At 32.8% G+C, this 19,613-nt stretch overlaps 1 protein-coding gene across 2 annotated transcripts; it reads left to right on the top strand.

Moving 5' to 3' along the window:
• The first annotated feature begins 241 nt into the window (after positions 1–241).
• Positions 242–19,290, top strand: LOC116109667 (probable arabinosyltransferase ARAD1). 2 transcript variants are annotated; one of them, XM_031395889.1, is made up of 3 exons: positions 242–500; positions 1,238–1,580; positions 18,462–19,290. In XM_031395889.1, the coding sequence occupies exons 1-3, from the start codon at positions 472–474 to the stop codon at positions 19,014–19,016; spliced, it is 927 nt and encodes a 308-aa protein (XP_031251749.1). In that variant the 5' UTR covers positions 242–471; the 3' UTR covers positions 19,017–19,290. The 2 variants fall into 2 exon arrangements, with proteins under 2 accessions (XP_031251749.1, XP_031251748.1); XM_031395888.1 differs by having other exon boundaries at positions 242–1,580.
• The last annotated feature ends 323 nt before the right edge of the window (positions 19,291–19,613 follow it).

Genomic DNA, 19,613 nt, shown 5'->3' with positions numbered 1-19,613 from the left:
TCATCCTGGATTAAATAATATTAATTGTTGCATGTATTTCCCAATAACTTCCTTATTTTTATTTAAAAAATTATAAATAGCAATTATTAATTAAGTAAAAACCAGAAAAATAAAAATGGAAAATACTAAATAGAAAGAAGTCAGTGTAGAGCGAGCTAGTCAGGCCGGTTCAAGCGATCCACCCTATTCTCACGCAAAGGTTCTTCTGTCTTTGGCTCTTTGCCCACCCACAAGACTCAGAACCAAAAGACTTATTCCCTTACATCATCAACAAACGACTTCTCTTTTCCCGTCTTCCCTCTAAACAATATTCACAACAACATTAACTACCACTCTTCTTTTCCCATTCATTTAAATTTTCTTCATTATTTTCTCACATTTTCTTGCCTTTTTCTTTCTGGGTTTGTCAGCCCAGATTGGATTTCATCTGGGTTTTCAATATTTTGAGGGCTGGTTTTCTGGTTCAGGACAATGCAGAGAGATACACCTACAATTATGAGGTTCTTTTGGCCTTCTCGGAATTGAATGTTTTGCACATTATTGATGGACATTGTTATTCTTGTTTGATTGTTTCACATCTTTGGCTTATGGCGGATAATGTATGATTTCATTTTAGGAATCTTTCTTAATGTTCTATCAATTCCATGTTTTTCTTAGTTGTTCATTGTTGATCTTTTTGGACCATTATGGCAGTGGCTGAGAGGAATGCTTCTTCTTCCGTTGTGATTATTTCTCGAAACTGTTTGTTTAGTTTGTTCCTAATATCAACCATTTTTTTCTCATTGTCTTGGTTCTATGTATTGCGTTCCACTGGCACCCATCATCTTGTTGAGGCTGGTTCATTAACCAATTCCAAGCCCCTTACTGTAATAGACAATAGCAGAAATAATTTACAGGAAGAAAAAGAGTTATTTCGAAAGAAATATGACGCGAAATGCAGTAAAGATAATGAATTGTTGCTTAAGGTTTATATGTATGATTTGAACCCGGAGTTTCATTTCGGACTCTTGAACTGGAAACCAGAAGGGGGTAGTGTTTGGCCTGACATTAGAGTCAAAATACCCTCATATCCTGGTGGGTTGAACTTGCAACATAGTATAGAATATTGGCTTACCTTGGATCTTCTAGCTTCAGAGGTTTATGATAAGCGGGAGGCTTGTAGTGTGATAAGAGTTCGCAACTCGAGTGAAGCTGATGTAATTTTTGTGCCATTCTTTTCTTCATTGAGCTACAACAGGTTTTCAAAAAGGCATCCAAATGAAAAGAAGAGCCAGAACAAGGTGTTGCAAGAGAAGTTGGTGAAGTTTTTGACTAGTCAAGAGGAATGGAAGAGAAGTGGTGGAAAAGATCATATAGTCGTGGCTCACCATCCTAATAGCCTGTTAGATGCTAGGTTGAAGCTGTGGCCTGCAATGTTCATTCTTGCAGATTTTGGGAGGTATCCTCCCAATATAGCAAATGTTGAAAAAGATGTGATTGCGCCTTACAAACATGTGATCAAATCGCATTTCAATGATGCATCAGAGTTTGATAGCCGTCCAATTTTGCTGTATTTCCAAGGAGCCATATACAGAAAAGATGTAAGTTTCCATCGCATCTAACATGAGGTAAGTCAAGTTACATAAGTAGCAATATCAAGACACACCGTACCTTTACAAGCTACCCTTCCTTCTTTGATACACTTTCAAACCTAGGGCTCTACTGGGAGAACTCCTCATATTTAACCAAATTATGAATTTGGCTAACACAATCTTTAATCTCGCTAAGACATCCTTCACAATCAAATTCAAAATATGATTTGGCATCTCAATGAAAATGGTCACCATTTAGAATTAAAGCATTCCTATCCACCAATCCTCAAGCAAGTCATTGCCACATCATTAGCATTGCATTATCCACCATTATATTGGACACTTTTTTCAATTCCTGGTCAATAATACACTTCTTCACTATCTCCCAGTCTCCCTACCCTTGTGACTATATTCTCACAAAACTCATATTCTCTTATGTAGAACCCATTTCTCGTCAATGAAATGACTAGTGAGACATAAGTAGCTATAATTCTGAATAGACTCCATATATCGGTTGTCAAAGCAATTCTAGATTTGAAAAACCACAACTTGTTCTCGAATGAAACTTTCTCAAAGGTAGATCTTTGAACGATCCCTTGCCACTGTGAAATGGTCCATAATGGTTGCATTGCTCTTAGAAATCTTCTACATGGATGTTCAATTTTTAAAGGATCTTCCATAATAATTAACATTTCAGCAAGCAAGTGGCCACACTCCTCTATATTAAATCTCCAAGTACCAACCTCACTACTATGCCCTGCTTCCTTCTATTGTCTTGAAAGGCAGGAAGTGTCTATGACATCTACATTGTGAGGAAACTTTTTGCAACTTGTAGGTGCTTGCACGTCGAATAATTGCCATTAGCCACACTATACATCAAGGTCTTATCACAATACATGCACTTTGTCTGGTTCTCTCATTAACAATCTTCTCAAAATGTTGCCACACCTCGGACTTGGCATTTGGCTTAGGTTGTGGAGGCCTATTTGAAGTTGACTCTACACAACTAGTTTGGCTCATCCTAAGCTCAATGTTTTTTTCTAGTTGAGGACATTGTTCCTGCAAAGATTACATATAAAAGAATTATTTAACTATATAAAGAATTAACAATTATCTAATACCCAGCTTAATCATATGATTAAAGATTAATAATTGAGATTTACTTCAGCTGAGAACATGTATACAATGAAAGGATATATTTTAGTATTAATAAGACTACCATTAATCTTATGGCAAACATAATCAGGGTCGAAAAAATGTGCATGCATTTACAAATAATAATTAATTTCATTTCAAAGTAATTCTCTCTTTGTAGCAGTTCAAGCTGCTAGGCACCACAACATTCAAATTCATATTATTTTATTTGCATTTCAAAATACTCATGCAACTATGATATTAATCACTCTTCAGAATCTCACGCAATCACACAAAACCAATGCAAACTAGCAGGGGGAAATGGCCAAGCAACGATATAAAAACTGAAAGTTTTAATTCCTTTACCAAGTGAATTAAACCTAAGCGGAATGGGTTGCTAAGTTGATTTTAGTGTTGATTCTTCATCATTGTCAAACAATTAACCATGCAATAAAATAAAGAACACTAGGGGTTTTTACATAGTTCGGCAACATGCCTACATCCAGGTACCAAGTCCAAATGAAGCCAATCCACTATGGCGAGCATTTTATTTCAATTACAAAGCCAAAGTTAAGCATCAATTGCAAGAACACTCTCGTGTTTTGCAATGTTTCAAACTCCACCCTTTGGTCGAACTTCGAACACCACAGCAAGCTCCATGTTCACGAGACCACCTAGTCAGTTTTGAGCTCCTCTCAAGTATCAACACCGAAGACGCACTTCAGATCCAAAGCTTGAATTCCCATCAAGCAACACCAATGGAAACCCACGTTCCAGCCATGACCATAAACAAAGTTTATCAAAGGTATTTGTAAGCCTACCTAGGTCATATGAAACCTGATTCAACAAAAGAAACCTCAAGGAATTTCAGGCTTATATCAGAGGAATAATCAGGCTTGAGAAAAATTGCATTAGAGAGGACTTATATAAAAAATAGTTTATTCCATATCAAGATGCCACCTATCAAAGAGAATAAAACTTTCCACACATTGAATATAAATTTGACAAGTGTTATGGACCACACAAATATCTCATAAGAGATAAACAGTTCATGCATTCTAGAAGCAAACCGTGTTACCCAATAAATCTGCCAGATACATGTAGTCACTTTGCTCAAAGTGCTCACTCGATATAGCAGATAACCACATAAGAGAATGTGGTAACTTAAACTGAGGTAGTCATACTGGAAATTTAAACAAAATGATTGTGCAATATTCAAAGTGAAGTGTTCTACCATGACTAGTGTTACACCACTAAATCATAAGTTAACAAATAACTTACAAAAACAACTAGTGTAATAACATTTTAGTAAACACAATGAATAAGTGTAAGGAGATTACACTCATAATCTTAATTAATTAGGATTTATTCGTGATAAGTTCATAACATTTAAGTAACACAAATGAATAAGTATAGCAAATTTCATAAATCCTAAAGCTAGTGTTCAACAGAATGTCTATTGAAACAATGCAAAACCAGCAGGGAAAATGATGAAGCAATGTATAAAAACAGCAAAAGGAGTAAAACATATAAACAAATAACTAACAACTCAATAAGTGTTCATCTCATAATTAAAGCTTTGTGCTTTATTTACAAAGGCATGATTAAACTTTGAAAGACAACCCAATAAAACAATAAATTAGAACCTTTGGTTCCGTCACGTTGTCGAGACTCGAGAGTAATGGCGGTGGTCCGATCGAATGTCACTCGAAAGTAACATCAGATCATCATTATCAGGAGTTCGACTTGCTAGAAGTATATAAAAACACTAACACAAATATAGTATTACCAACATCAAACCACACACTTCAACGGCAAGTATCCCTCCGAGAAGCATAGTTGAAGTTCCAGCAACACGGTCGGTCCCTCGCTTTACCTTCGCTAGAGAGAATGGCGAGTAGATGGCAGATTTGACGACGAATGATGACATAGAGAGGAGACAGAAGAAGAACACAAAATCAAAATACCCAATTCGATTTTTCCTAAGATTAATGCTAATATTGTCACTAAAAATAGAATTTTTGTAACTATAACTCTATTACGTTATAACCTCCTCATAGTTAAAATTAGTTAATCTCCTATTATGACTATAAAGGTTTTACTCTATGTGTGTATATATATATATATATATAAAGATAAAACACTATAATATATGTACTACCAAGTGGGGGCCTCCACCCACTTCAACACGTCACCCCACGTGTATGCAAAATTAAAATAGATCTCCCATTCTTAGTGATATTGTTTCAATCTCAGTTCTAAAACAGGTTTCATCCCAAGTACTCGACCTTGGTTTTCATTAGGTTCTGAATCCAATTCTGGTTTTTCATGTCAAGAATCGAATCCCACACAGTATCGATTCCGAAATTAAACTAAAACTAACCTTATGAAAGTCGATTCCGAGTAGATTCTGGTTCTAGTTTTGGTTCTACCTATCAATTCTATTCTACCCGCTACCCTGCTCACCCCTATCAATGACATTTATCATATAAATTTACTGTAAAAATTAAAATAATAAACAAAAAAATGAAAATTAACTTTCGCGAAGTAGACGTTACCTAACCACATTAAATATTTATCCCTCACATAATGAAGCAATCCCAAGATATGCCAAACCATTCCAACGTACAAATATTCAAACCTTCAATGAGATATGTTTTTATTCATCCTCCACCCAAGTTTTTAGGATCTTATCTTAGAGAATTAGAGAACAGCAATACTAGGTGTCAGCCTAGTACATTAATTGAATTATTGATTTTTATTTGAAAAAAAATACCATAACGTAAATCGCTTAATTGATAAGTATCATTTAATTATCATCACTTGTAACTAATATGACAAGAATCTTATTTCTAATCCCTTGTTTGATTCTATAGTAGTAATTAAAGATATGAATCTTATTCATTCGTAACGGCGTAGTACCATTCCTTCCAATTTGGGAGGAATGGTATGGTTGTCAAATATCAAATTTACTCTTGTAATTTTCCATTTACTCCTAAATTAATATGTAAATTTAAAAATGTTGATAACAACTATTGCAGGTAACGTCTTTATGACAATTATTGGAGGTTGAGATCTACCTAGTTGACGATTGGTGGTGGTCTCTAATTCGTCGGCCGGCAAGTTTGACTGAGGTTGATAGGTTTGAAAAAATTCGAAATTTTTCAAACTCGTTTTGAAGGATTTTGAAATAGTGTAAATTTTAGAATTTTGTAATTTTATATTTAAAATAAAAATATATATATTTATTCAATAAATAATATTTATTCAAAATAATTATATTTATTAATAAAATGGGGTATTTCGTCGAAAAGTACAATTAGTTTCCATTCCATCAACATTCTAATTATAGCTAACAAGGTAATGATGTTCTATTCATCCATAATACTTTCATTCTATTGATTTCCCTTCATAATTTTTTATTCATTGATTCCTAATTCATAAATCAAATATGGCCTAAGGGCATTTAGTACGGTTTGTTTAATTAGAAGAAATTTATGAAAAAAAATTTGTGAAAATTTTTGTAATTATTTGGTTAAAAAATGTAAAAAACAAAAAAAAAAAGTATTCTAATATTTATTTACCAAAAAAAAAAGCTTTATATGAAAAATCACATGAAATCAAAGTTATACAATAAAATAAAATATTTTGAAATTTAAAAATACTTTTTTGGTTATGAGTTTTGATTTTAATATCAATAAGTTTAATAGATAATAAAAGTTATAAATGAGTAAGTTTATAATTAATAGATAATAAAAATATTAAAGGAATTTAATATATGATTCAAATTTGGAAGATGAGAAGGTTAGAACATTAATGATGAAGACATGAAGTTTGGTAAACTTAATACATTGAGTGACCAAGTGGTCCATCCAAATTTGTCTTCGGCCGTTGCACTTGTAACTTTATATATATTAAATAGGTATATTTATTAATCGGTTTCAGCAATGCTATTCTTAAGAGGCATGTAATTGATTAATCAATAAATTAATATTTTATTACTCTCATTTTAACTTACTATTAAATGCAACAAAAATTTCCCAATCCATGATAAAAATACATTTTTTTCTTGAATATTTATAATAATGCAAAATAGGCTTCCAAATCACATGCCTGCTCCTCAATATAACCAAAAAATGAATTTAAGTTTTAGGCAAATTTCTAGTTTAGGAATTTGTAATTGAGAATAATTGTTTTCCTTTTCCATTGTGAGATGTATTAGGAAAGAAGAATTGGTTTAGGAGTTTGTTTAAGTTAAAATAAAAGAATGATTTAAATTAGAGGAGTTCTATTAGAAATAGGAATATGAGTCCTAGTAGAATAAAAATGTCCTATTTTACCTATAAATGGGGGAGTTGGAACCAATTCAAGGTTACAAGAGAGGGAAGTAAAGAAAGAGAGAATGTGAGGATACAAGGGGTTCTAATGTAAGGGTACCATAGGGTAGAGGGCTCTAGGTATCAAGGTAAATACCAAGGGGTATTAAACACCATACGAACAAGATGTTCGACTAAAGAATTAGAGGATCCAACGATCACTCAGGATAAAGGTTAATGGTGTGATGAAACAATTGTATCATATTCATTTTATTATATTGAAAACCCTCTCATTTGTAGATGTAGGCAAGTTATGCCAAACCACATACAATATAGTGTGCCTTTGTATGTGGATTATGTGTTGTTCTTTATTTTTAATGTTTTTTTACTCCTCCGATTTTCAACAAAAAGATCCAGGTTTCCATGTTATAAGTTTCCATGTTTATAAACAGCCAACACATTGTGCACATATGCCTCCATGATACCGATCTTGTACACTCATTTATTTGAATCAATCTATGAACTTGTAATATTTAACTATGAATTGTAAAAGAAGAAATATATCTATACTTTGAAAATAATATAGTAAGATCGTACAAATTTACTTTATAGCCGAAGGTTTTAGGTCAAGTATTAATTAAATATGAAGTCATAAATGAGGGTTAGAAGTTTAATCTCTCATGTCTTGAAATTTTTAAAACCAAATCCGATTAGACATAACCTAATATGAATATCAAAATGACATTGTTAATAATTTGGATATAAAAATAAAATATTTGTGGCTAATGTAGGAAAGACAAAGCAAATTGGTTCATGAGTGGTTTCGAGTACCCTACAATTTTTGGAGGAACCAGAACCGAAACCGACCAATTCCTAAGATTTGGAACCAGAACCAAAACTGGTTGGTTCTGGTTCTTAAGTTCTTGGAACTAGAACTTGAAATACAGGTTCCTATTACTTGCCCGGGTACCAAAAATTTAGAAATTCACCCTTGACAGTTCACATAATTCACAAATACACCCTACAATCAATTTTAAAACATCACATCTACTACAACCAACCAACAGTTGTTCCCAAACTTAAAATTATAAATAAGATTCATCGTGTCAAATAACATAACAACAAAATAACACAAAAAACAAAATAATTCCTTCATCAATTACTTCAGAAATACAATCAATAAAACAATTAAACGTCATATCTAATGCTCCGAATTAGCCATGGATGTTCCTTCGTCAAGTGACTGAAGTCCAATCATTTCTACAAAATAAACATAGGAAAGTCAATTAGTAGCTTAAAAAGTAAAAACATTGAATAAATTTATTAACCAATAAATTTAAGAGATAAGAATATAATAGATAAATAATATACCCGCTTTATAAGTCGTTGCATCCTCCAAGTCATCTTCAGTTGGAGTTTGTGTAGATCTCAACCAATCACTTGTACAGATCAATGCTTCAACAACCGGTAGAGAGAACTCCAAAATTGATCAAGTACATGACTCGATGTACTAAAAGCTGACTCGAAAGCAACTATAGACACCAGGATTGCAAAGATATATTTGGCCACACACGAGAGAATCGTATACTTTGATGCATTTACTTTCCACCATTCCAATACATTCAACTTAGACCTTATGGATTCACATTTATCATCAAGTTATGGGTCTAACTCTAGCTTGGTAAGATCATGTACCTCTACCTGCATCTCCTCCACATATGCCTCCCTTAGGGGTTCGAAGGCAATACCATCGCACTCACTACTACCAATAGGTAAAGACTAATCATTTCCAATTGGTGGACAGGAACTAGAAGCTTGACTTTCATCTAAATTTGATAGGAGTCCTTCATAAAATTCATAAAATTCTTGTAACACATGCCTCACGATTTCAGACATCCTTTCAGCATTTTCTAAGTCATTGGCATATATTTTTTTGTAGCACCAACTCACATATTTCATTTTATTTCTAGGATCTAACACTGCTGCAATCAACAAAATCACGTTGACTTTGTCAAGACTCCCAAAATACTTTTAAAATTTCTCCCTCATTCTCTTTGACATTGTGTGAAGACAAGGATTAAAGTCTTTCTCCCAGTCTTTTAAAGAAGTGACAATGCCTATAATTTCATGAAAATAATTGTTAGAAGTCACATAGTTGGACCTTGACATCCTGTTTGTAGCTTCAAAAAATTTCCTTAGGAACTTGGCAAACACAATTGCTTTTTCCTAATCTTCATCTAAAAAAGTATCATATGACAAATCAATATTGTAGTTGGGGTCTTCATCTTCCAGCCTTTTAAAAGATTTTTAAATTTTATTGTCAAATCTAACATGAGGTAAGTCAAGTTACATTAAGTAGCAATATCAAGACACACCGTACCTTTACAAGCTACCCTTCCTTCTTTGATACATCTTTCAAACGCTAGGGCTCTACTGGGAGAACTCCTCACATATTTAACCAAATTATGAATTTGGCTAACACAATCTTTAATCTCGCTAAGACAATCCTTCACAATCAAATTCAAAATATGAGTTGATGACATCTCAATGAAAATGGTCACCATTTGAATTAAAGCATTCCTATCCACAATCTTCCCTCAAGCAAGTCATTGCCACATCATAGCATTGCATTCCACCATTATAGTGGACACTTTATTTCAATTCCTGGTCAATAATACACTTCTTCACTATCTCCCAGTCTCCCTACCTTGTGACATAATTCTCACAAAACTCATATTCTCTTATGTAGAACCCATTTCTCGTCAATGAAATGACTAGTGAGAATAAGTAGCTATAATCTGAATAGACGTCCATATATCGGTTGTCAAAGCAATTTGTTGAAAAACCACAACTTGTTCTCGAATGAAACTTTCTCAAAATTGTAGATCTTTGAACGATCCCTTGCCACTGTGAAATGGTCCATAATGGTTGCATTGCTCTTAGAATCTTCTAAACGATGGATGTTCAACCTTTTTAAAAGATCTTCCATAATAATTAACATTTCAGCAAGCAACTGGCCACACTCCTCTATATTAAATCTCCAAGTACCAACCTCACTACTATGCCCTGCTTCTCTGTATGGTCTTGAAAGGCAAGAGAGTGTCTATGAACAATCTACATTGTGAGGAAACTTTTTGCAACTTGAAGGTGCTTGCACGTCGAATAAGTGCCATTAGCCACACTATACATCAAGGTCTTATCACAATACATGCACTTTGTCTGGTCTCTCATTAACAATCTTCTCAAAATGTTGCCACACCTCGGACTTGGCATTTGGCTTAGGTTGTGGAGGCCTATTGAAGTTGACTCTACACAATAGTTGGCTCATCCTAAAGCTCAATGTTTTTTTCTAGTTGATGACATTGTTCCTGCAAAGATTACATATAAAGAATTATTTAACTATATAAAGAATTATTAACAATTATCATAATAACCAGCTTAATCATATGATTAAGATTAATAATGAGATTTAGTCAGCTGAGAACATGTATACAATGAAAGGATAAATTTTAGTATTAATAAGACTACCATTAATCTTATGGCAAACATAATCATTGGGTCGAAAAATGTGCATGCATTTACAAAATAATAATTAATTTCATTTCAAAGTAATTCTCTCTTTGTAGCAAGTTGCAAGCTGCTAGGCACCACAACATTCAAATTCATAATTATTTTATTTGCATTTCAAAATACTCATGCAACTATGATATTAATCACCTTCAGAATTCTACGCAATCACACAAAACCATGCAAACTAGCAGGGGGAATGGCAAGCAACGATATAAAAACTGAAAGTTTTAATTCCTTTACCAAGTGAATTAAACCTAAGCGGAATGGGTTGCTAAGTTGATTTTAGTGTGATTTCTTCTCATCATGTCAAACAATAACCATGCAATAAATAAAGAAAATAGGGGTTTTTACATAGTTCGGCAACATGCCTACATCCATGGTACAGTCCAAATGAAGCCAATCCACTATGGCGAGCTTTATATTTCAATTACAAAGCCAAAGTTAAGCATCAATGCAAGAACACTCTCTGTTTTGCAATGTTTCAAACTCCACCCTTTGGTCGAACTTCGAACTACCACAGCAAGCTCCATGTTCACGAGACCACCTAGTCAGTTTGAGCTCCTCTCAAGTATCAACACCGAAGACGCACTTCAGATCCAAAGCTTGAATTCCCATAAGCAACACAATGGACAACCCACGTTCCAGCCATGAACAAATAAACAAAGTTTATCAAGGTATTTGAAGCCTACCTAGTCATATGAAACCTGATTCAAACAAAAGACCTCAAGGAATTTTCAGGCTATATCAGAGGAATAATCAGGCTTGAGAAAAATTGCATTAGAGAGGAGCTTATAAAGAAAATAGTTTATTCCAATATCAAGATGCCACCTATCAAAGAGAATAAAACTTTCCAGCACATTGAATATAAATTGACAGTGTTATGGACCACACAATATCTCATAAGGATAAAACAGTTCATGCATTCTAGAAGCATAACACGTGTTACCAAATAATCTGCCAGATACATGTAGTCACTTTGACTCAAAGTGCTCACTCGATATAGCAGATACAACATAAGAGAATGTGGTAACTTAAACATGAGGTAGTCATACTGGAAATTTAAACAGAATGATTGTGCAATATTCAAAGTGAGTGTTATACCATGACTAGTGTTACACCACTATATCATAAGTTACAAATAAACTTACAAAAACAACTAGTGTAAGTAACTTTAGTAAACACAAGAATGATAAGTGTAAGGAGATTAACTCATAATCTTAATTAATTAGGATTTATTCGTGATAAGTCTAACATTTAAGTAAACACAGAATGAATAAGATAAGCAAATTTACATAATCTAAAGCTAGTGTTCAACAGAATGTCTATTGAAAACAATGCAAACCAGCAGGGGAAAATGATGAGAATGATATAAAACAGCAAAAAGGAGTAAAACATATAAACAAATAACATAACAACTCATAAAGTGTTCATCTATAATTAAAGCTTTGTGCTTTATTAACAAAGGCATGATTAAACTTTGAAAGACAAACCCAAAAAACAATAAAATTAGAACCTTTGGGTCCGTGCACGTTGTCGAGACTCGAGAGTATGGCGGTGGTCCGATCGAATGTCACTCGAAAGTAAACTCAGATCATCATTATCAGGAGTATCGCATGCTAGAAGATATAAAAACACTAACACAATATAGTATTACCAACATCAAACCACACACCTTCAACGGCAAGTATCCCTCCGAGAAGCAGTAGTAGTGAAGTTCCAGCAACACCGGTCGGTCCTCGCTATTACCTTCGCTAGAGAGAATGGCAGAGTAGATGGCAGATTTGACGACGAATGATGACATAAGAGAGGAGACAGAAGAGAACAACAAAATCAAAATACCCAATTCGATTTTTCCTAAGATAATGCTAATATTGTATACTAAAATATAGAATTTTGTAACTATAACTCTATTACGTTATAACCTCCTCATAGTAATAAAATTAGTTAATTCTACTATTATGACTATAGAGAGTTTTACTCTATGGGTGAATATATATATATATAAAGAGAGTAAAACCACTATATATAGTACTGACCAAGTGGGGGCCTCCACCCACTTCAACACGTCACCCACGTGTATGCAAATAAAATAGATCTCCCATTCTTTAGTGATATTTGTTTCAATCTCAGTTCTAAAACAGGTTTCATCCCAAGTACTCGACCTTGGTTTTCATTAGGTTCTGAATCCAATTCTGGTTCTTGATGTGCAAGAATCGAATCCACACAGTATCGATTCCGAAAAATTAGAACTAAAACTAACCTTATGAAAGTCGATTCGAGTAGATTCTGGTTCTAGTTTTGGTTTACCTATCATTCTGATTCTACCCGCTACCCTGCTCACCCCTATCAATGACATTTATCATATAAATTTACTGTAAAAATAAAATAATAAAACAAAAAAGAATGATAAATTAACTTTCGCGAAGTAGAGCTTACCTAACCACATTAAATATTTATCCCTCACATTAATGAAGCAATCCCAAGATATGCCAACCATTTCCAACGTACAAATATTCAACCTTCAATGAGATATGTTTATTTATTCATCCTCCACCCAAGTTTTTAGGATCTTATCTTAGAGAATTAGAAGACAGCAATACTAGGTGTCAGCCTAGTACATTATTGATTATTGGATTTTATTTGAAAAAAAAATACCATAACGTAAAGCTTAATTGATAAGTATCATTTAATATCATCACTTGTAACTAATATGACGAAGAATCTTATTTCTAATCCCTTGTTTGTTCATATAGTAATTAAAGATATGAATCTTATTCATTCGTAACGGCGTAGTAACATTCCTTCCAAATTTGGGAGGAATGGTATTGGTTGTCAAAATATCAAATTTACTCTTGTAATTTTCCATTTACTCCTAATTAATATGTAAATTTAAAATGTTGATAACAACTATTGCAGGTAACGTCTTTATGACAATTATTGGAGGTGAGATCTACTAGTTGGACAGATTGGTGTGTGGTCTCTAATTCGTCGGCCGGCAAGTTTGACTGAGGTTGATAGGTTTGAAAAAATTCGAAATTTTTTCAAACTCGTTTTGAAGGATTTTGAAAAGTGTAAATTAGAATTTTGTAATTTTATATAAATAAAAAATATATATATTTATTCAATAAATAATATTTATTCAATGAATTTATTATTAAATAAAATGAAGGGTATTTCGTCGAAAAGTAACAAATTAGTTTCCATTCCATCAACATTCTAATATAAGCTAAAGGTAATGATGTTCTTTCATCCATAATACTTTCATTCTATTGATTTCCCTTCATATATTTTATTCATTGATTCCTAATTCATAAATCAAATATGGCCTAAGGTGCATTATACTTTGTTGAATTATACGGTGTTTATATTAGAATGAAATTATGAAAAAAAATTTGTGAAAATTTTTGTAATATTTGGTTAGAAAAATGTAAAAAACAAAAAAAAAAAAAAAGTATTCTAAATTTATTTACCAAAAAAAAAAAGGCTTTAATATAGAAAATCACATGAAATCAAAGTTATACAATAAAATAAAATATTTTTGAAATTTAAAAATACTTTTTGGTTATGAGTTTTGATTTTAATATCAATAAGTTTAATAGATATAAAAATTATAAAATGAGTAAGTTATAATTAATAGATAATAAAAATATAAAAGGAATTTAATAATATGATTCAAATTTGGAAGATGAGAAGGTTAGAACATTAATGATGAGACATGAAGATTTGGTAAACTTAATACATTGAGGTAACAAGTGGTCCATCCAAATTTGTCTTCGGCCGTGCACTTGTAACTTATATATATATAAATAGGTATTTATTAATCGGTTTCAGCATGCTATTCTTAAGAGGCATGTAATTGATTAGATCAATAATTAATATTTATTACATCTCATTTAACTTACTAATTAAATGCAACAAAAATTTCCCAATCCATGATAAAAATACTTTTTTTTCGATATTATAAATATGCACAATAGGCTTCCAAATCACATGCCGCTTCAAATGAACCAATTGTTGCTCAACATTTCATACGTTGCTCAACTACGAGGATTTTTTTAAATCATCACTCGGTTGTATAATCTCAAAGGTTGTAATGGTGAAAGTTATAACGATCTTATCGAATTTACGGCAATTTTTTAGTAAAACGTAGAAAGATAATAAATAAAAAATAATAATGTTAATGTATCATACATCAGCAAATCTCACACTGAAATATTGTTGTGATAAAGAAAAATGAGGCAGTTGGTGTGTGCTGCCAGTTTTACCTTCCTAGTATAGTAAACGTTTTCTCACCAAATAATGATTTAGTGACACTTTTTCCACCAGACTTTTAAAATATCATTTTGTTATCCAAATTTATATTCGTTTTGATCTTATCATTGGTACAATCTTACACCATCACTATCTTTTTTGGATCATCATCATCATAACTCTCAAATTTACTCTTGCCAACCTGCAAATCAACAGCAAACGAGCGATTAGAGTTTGTGCAGCCACCTTGCAAGTCAAATTTCAATCAATCCAGTCATTAAAATCCAACCTACCATCAAAAAACTTACGACATTTCCTCTTCACAAGATCCAACAACTTGAACTGAATTTACTCTCTATGTCACAAAATATAAATATAAATAGTAAAATGATATTTTAAAGTATACAATTAGAAACGTGTGATTAAACATTATTTGGTGGGAAAAAGTCGTACTCTCCCTATATCAAGATGATGCCATGAATATAAATAATGAATTGGTGGACCTAATCAGTTAATTGTATTTGTATCAATGGAATGGATATGGACCGGACCCAACCCAATTTAAAATGTTGGTAGGAAAAAATGACCCCTATTTATATTTATATTTGGTATAATGTAATGTACTTCATCCTGGATTAAATAATTAATTGGCATGTATTTCCCAATAACTTCCTTATTTTATTAAAAAAATTATAAATGCAATTATTAATTAAGTAAAAACCAGAAAAATAAAAATGGAAAAATACTAAAAGAAAGAAGTCAGTGTAGAGCGAGCTAGTCAGGCCGGTTCAAGCGATCCACCCTATTCTCACGCAAAGGTCTTCTGTCTTTGGTCTGCCCACCCACAAGACTCAGAACCAAAAGACTTTTCCCTTACATCATCAACAAACGACTTCTCTTTTCGTCCTCCTCTAAACAATATTCACAACAACATTAACTACCACTCTTCTTTTCCCGTTCATTAAATTTTTTCATTATTTTCTCACATTTTTGCCTTTTTCTTTCGGGGTTGTCAGCCCGATTGGATTTCATTGGGTTTTCAATATTTTGAGGGCTGGTTTTCTGGTTCAGGACAATGCAGAGAGATACACTACAATTATGAGGTTCTTTGGCCTTCTCGGAATTGAATGTTTTGCACATTATTGATGGACATTGTTATTCTTGTTTGATTGTTTCAAATCTTTGGCTTATGGGGATAATGTATGATTCATTTTAGGAAATCTTTCTTAATGTTCTATCAATTCATGTTTTTTTAGTTGTTCATTGTTGATCTTTTGGACTATTATGGCAGTGGCTGAGAGGAATGCTCTTCTTCCGTTGTGATATTTCTCGAAACTGTTTGTTTAGTTTGTTCCTAATATCAACCATTTTTTCTCATTGTCTTGGTTCTATGTATTGCGTTCCACTGGCACCCATCTTGTTGAGGCTGGTTCATTAACCAATTCCAAGCCCTTACTGTAATAGACAATAGCAGAAATAATTTACAGGAAGAAAAGATTTTTAAAGAAATATGACGCGAAATGCAGTAAAGATAATGAATTGTTGCTTAAGGTTTATATGTATGATTTGAACCCGGAGTTTCATTTCGGACTCTTGAAATGGAAACCAGAAGGGGGTAGTGTTTGGCCTGACATTAGAGTCAAAATACCCTCATATCCTGGTGGGTTGAACTTGCAACATAGTATAGAATATGGCTTACTTGGATCTTCTAGCTTCAGAGGTTTATGATAAGGGGAGCTTGTAGTGTGATAAGAGTTCGCAACTCGAGTGAAGCTGATGTAATTTTTGTGCCATTCTTTTCTTCATGAGCTACAAAGGTTTTCAAAAAGGCATCCAAATGAAAAGAAGAGCCAGAACAAGGTGTTGCAAGAGAAGTTGGTGAAGTTTTTGACTAGTCAAGAGGAATGGAAGAGAAGTGGTGGAAAAGATCATATAGTCGTGGCTCACCATCCTAATAGCCTGTTAGATGCTAGGTTGAAGCTGTGGCCTGCAATGTTCATTCTTGCAGATTTTGGGAGGTATCCTCCAATATAGCAAATGTTGAAAAAGATGTGATTGCGTACAAAAATGTGATCAAATCGCATTTCAATGATGCATCAGAGTTTGAAGCCGTCCAATTTGCTGTATTTCCAAGGAGCCATATACAGAAAAGATGTAAGTTTCCTCCTTTTTTTTTTTTTTTTTTTTTTTTTTTCCTATTTGATTGATTTGTTCATTGCTTGTGTATGATGGATTTCAAGGGAGGAAATGTTATTTAGATTTTCACCCAAATTCTTTTTCAGGCATTTTTTGAATTAGAAGTAAATTATGAGATAATTCTTATAGCTAATTTGGTGTTTGCATTCTGTACTGTGTACTTGTCTATGCTGATTATTATACTTGTCGAGAGCAGAGCTAAGAAACCTCTCAGAGAAATTACAATTAAAAATGGAAAGTTAATGTTAGAGAAACTATTAGATATTGATATAGCTTACCATAAATTCCTTAATACATAACTTTCTTGATTAATTCTAGGTTATTTCTAATGTTGGAACAATAATCGGATAATTAACAGGGTTTGAGCGATCCAAAAACAATTTAGCTTCTGTGAAGAAAATGCTAAATTAGTTGACTATGATCTATGACTTTATTTGTGTGTACTTGGTAATTATCACTCCTTTTGTATTTAATTTGTTTACCCATGACCTTGAAAGCAAAAATCAAATATAGAGTGAATGTTTGCCAAGTATTATGCTTGCCTTTCGGGCTTTCCCTATGTGCATCTGATTTAGAATCATTGAATCAAATAATTAGTTGATTATTTCTTCTTGTAAATGTACAATGGTTTTAAGGAAACTGTATATGTATCTTAGCCCCATCAAACTATGCAATTTGTTTTGCAAACGAGTTAGCCTTTTTTCACATACATTTTTTTCTTGTGTGACAAAAAGATAATCTCATATTTCTTCTCAAATAGCCCATACTCATTGAATTCTTTTTGACAGAGAAGTAAAATGTATCATGGTTCCAGCCAAGGAAACAGTTTATTTTTCCTTTCAAAATACTGTTGAGAATGGATCTGATGAGAATTAAACGGCCTTTATTTTTAATCAAACACTTTCCATGTTGACAAGTTTAGCATGGATCTGATGAGATTAAACTGCATTAGCCAATCTCAAAGTTCTTTTGGTTTTGTTACCAGCTTCACTGAATGGCATGTTCCTTATTTCGTGCATCTTCCGAATGTTTGTATGTATCTACTAGCTCCTCATACATGTATACAAATATATATTTATGTAGACGTAATATCATATTGGTGGCTCTGAGGAAATGGGTTCATGTATTCCACAATAGCATTTTTTGAGCAAGTATCACCTAATAATTTGGTGTCAAAATAATCATGTAAGGGTTTGATGTCATCGAGAATTGTTGACATACTCTTTCTTCTCACATAGATCTCCTTTATTTCCCCTTCTCTGTTTTGTTATAGTTTTTGAAAATCCGAATTGCCATTTATTGTTCAGGGGACCAAGAGTTCTCTATATTTGCCTTAGGTTTCCTTTTCTTTTATATTATCTACGTAACTTTAGTTTTGTATACTTTTGTCTTACATGTTTATTTATTTGCTCCTCTTTCTCAGGGTGGCTTTGTGAGGCAAGAGTTATTTTATCTTTTAAAAGATGAAAAAGATGTACATTTCACGTTTGGAAGTGTTCAAAAGAATGGAGTCACAGAAGCTTCCCGGGGAATGCACTCTTCCAAATTCTGCCTCAACATAGCTGGTGACACCCCTTCATCAAATCGCCTCTTTGACGCCATTGCTAGCCATTGTGTACCTGTAATCATTAGTGATGAAATCGAGCTCCCTTATGAAGATATTCTTGACTACTCAGAGTTCTGTATATTTGTTCGCACATCAGATGCTGTCAAAGAAAAATTTCTCATAAACCTTATAAGGAGCATAAAAAAGGAAGAATGGACGCGTATGCGAGATAGATTAAAAGAGATTGAACAATTTGTTGAGTTTCAATACCCATCCAAGAAAGGTGATGCTGTCCAAATGATATGGCAGGCAGTGGCTCGAAAGATCCCTTCCATTAGAAGGAACATACACAAGTCTAGGCGATTCTCTCAAACTGTTACTGATAAAGAGAAAGGATTAAGATCGATATCATTGCCACGCAATTTTTGGTGAAAGGGGAAGTTTTGATTCATTTGGGCATGGCAGTTTTTATACATTTTGATTGGAAGCACAGCAATTAGTTTTTGGAGGTGCATGAAGGTGAGAAATGCTGCAGAATTTTTTAGATTAAAACTGCAATGCCCTTGTACAAAAGGTTTTTTCATTTGTTCAGCTTCCATAAATGGCTAGAAACATCGTTTTCTGGGCAAACCTCTTGAAGCAGGGAGTATGACTAGAGATAATTAGAGATCATATTTGTTTACTCAGTTATTATTTTTAGTAATTATATGCATCTCAAATTTATCTTTTATATTCTAAGTGATATTGACACTAATATATTATTATCATGTCACATCTTATTTTATCATTTCATTGTTCATATAAATCTGAAAACTGGGATAAATAAATATTTTATTTATTATATATATTTATTTATTTATTTATTTTTACATATATATTATTTATGATGACTTAACTTTGTCAGCAAGACTATAGTTCACAGTTTAATCAATATTTTACATGTAAATTCAAGGGAATATGTTAAACTGTAAATGGGGGATTTTTTTACTCTGAAATTAGTTTTTAGAAATTATTATATAGTTTGGATTT

The sequence above is a fragment of the Pistacia vera genome, unplaced genomic scaffold (genome assembly GCF_008641045.1).
Source record: "Pistacia vera cultivar Batoury unplaced genomic scaffold, PisVer_v2 Contig587, whole genome shotgun sequence".
Lineage (NCBI taxonomy): Eukaryota > Viridiplantae > Streptophyta > Magnoliopsida > Sapindales > Anacardiaceae > Pistacia > Pistacia vera.
Note: the sequence above shows the minus strand (reverse complement) of the source record. Positions and strands in the feature narration are given on the sequence as shown.

Excerpts from the sequence above, each read along its gene's own strand:
- LOC116109667 (XM_031395888.1), top strand. The coding sequence starts at position 687 with ATGGCAGTGGCTGAGAGGAATGCTTCTTCTTCCGTTGTGATTATTTCT. Across the intron at positions 1,581-18,461 it reads GAGCCATATACAGAAAAGAT|GGTGGCTTTGTGAGGCAAGA; the intron begins GTAAGTTTCCAT and ends CCTCTTTCTCAG.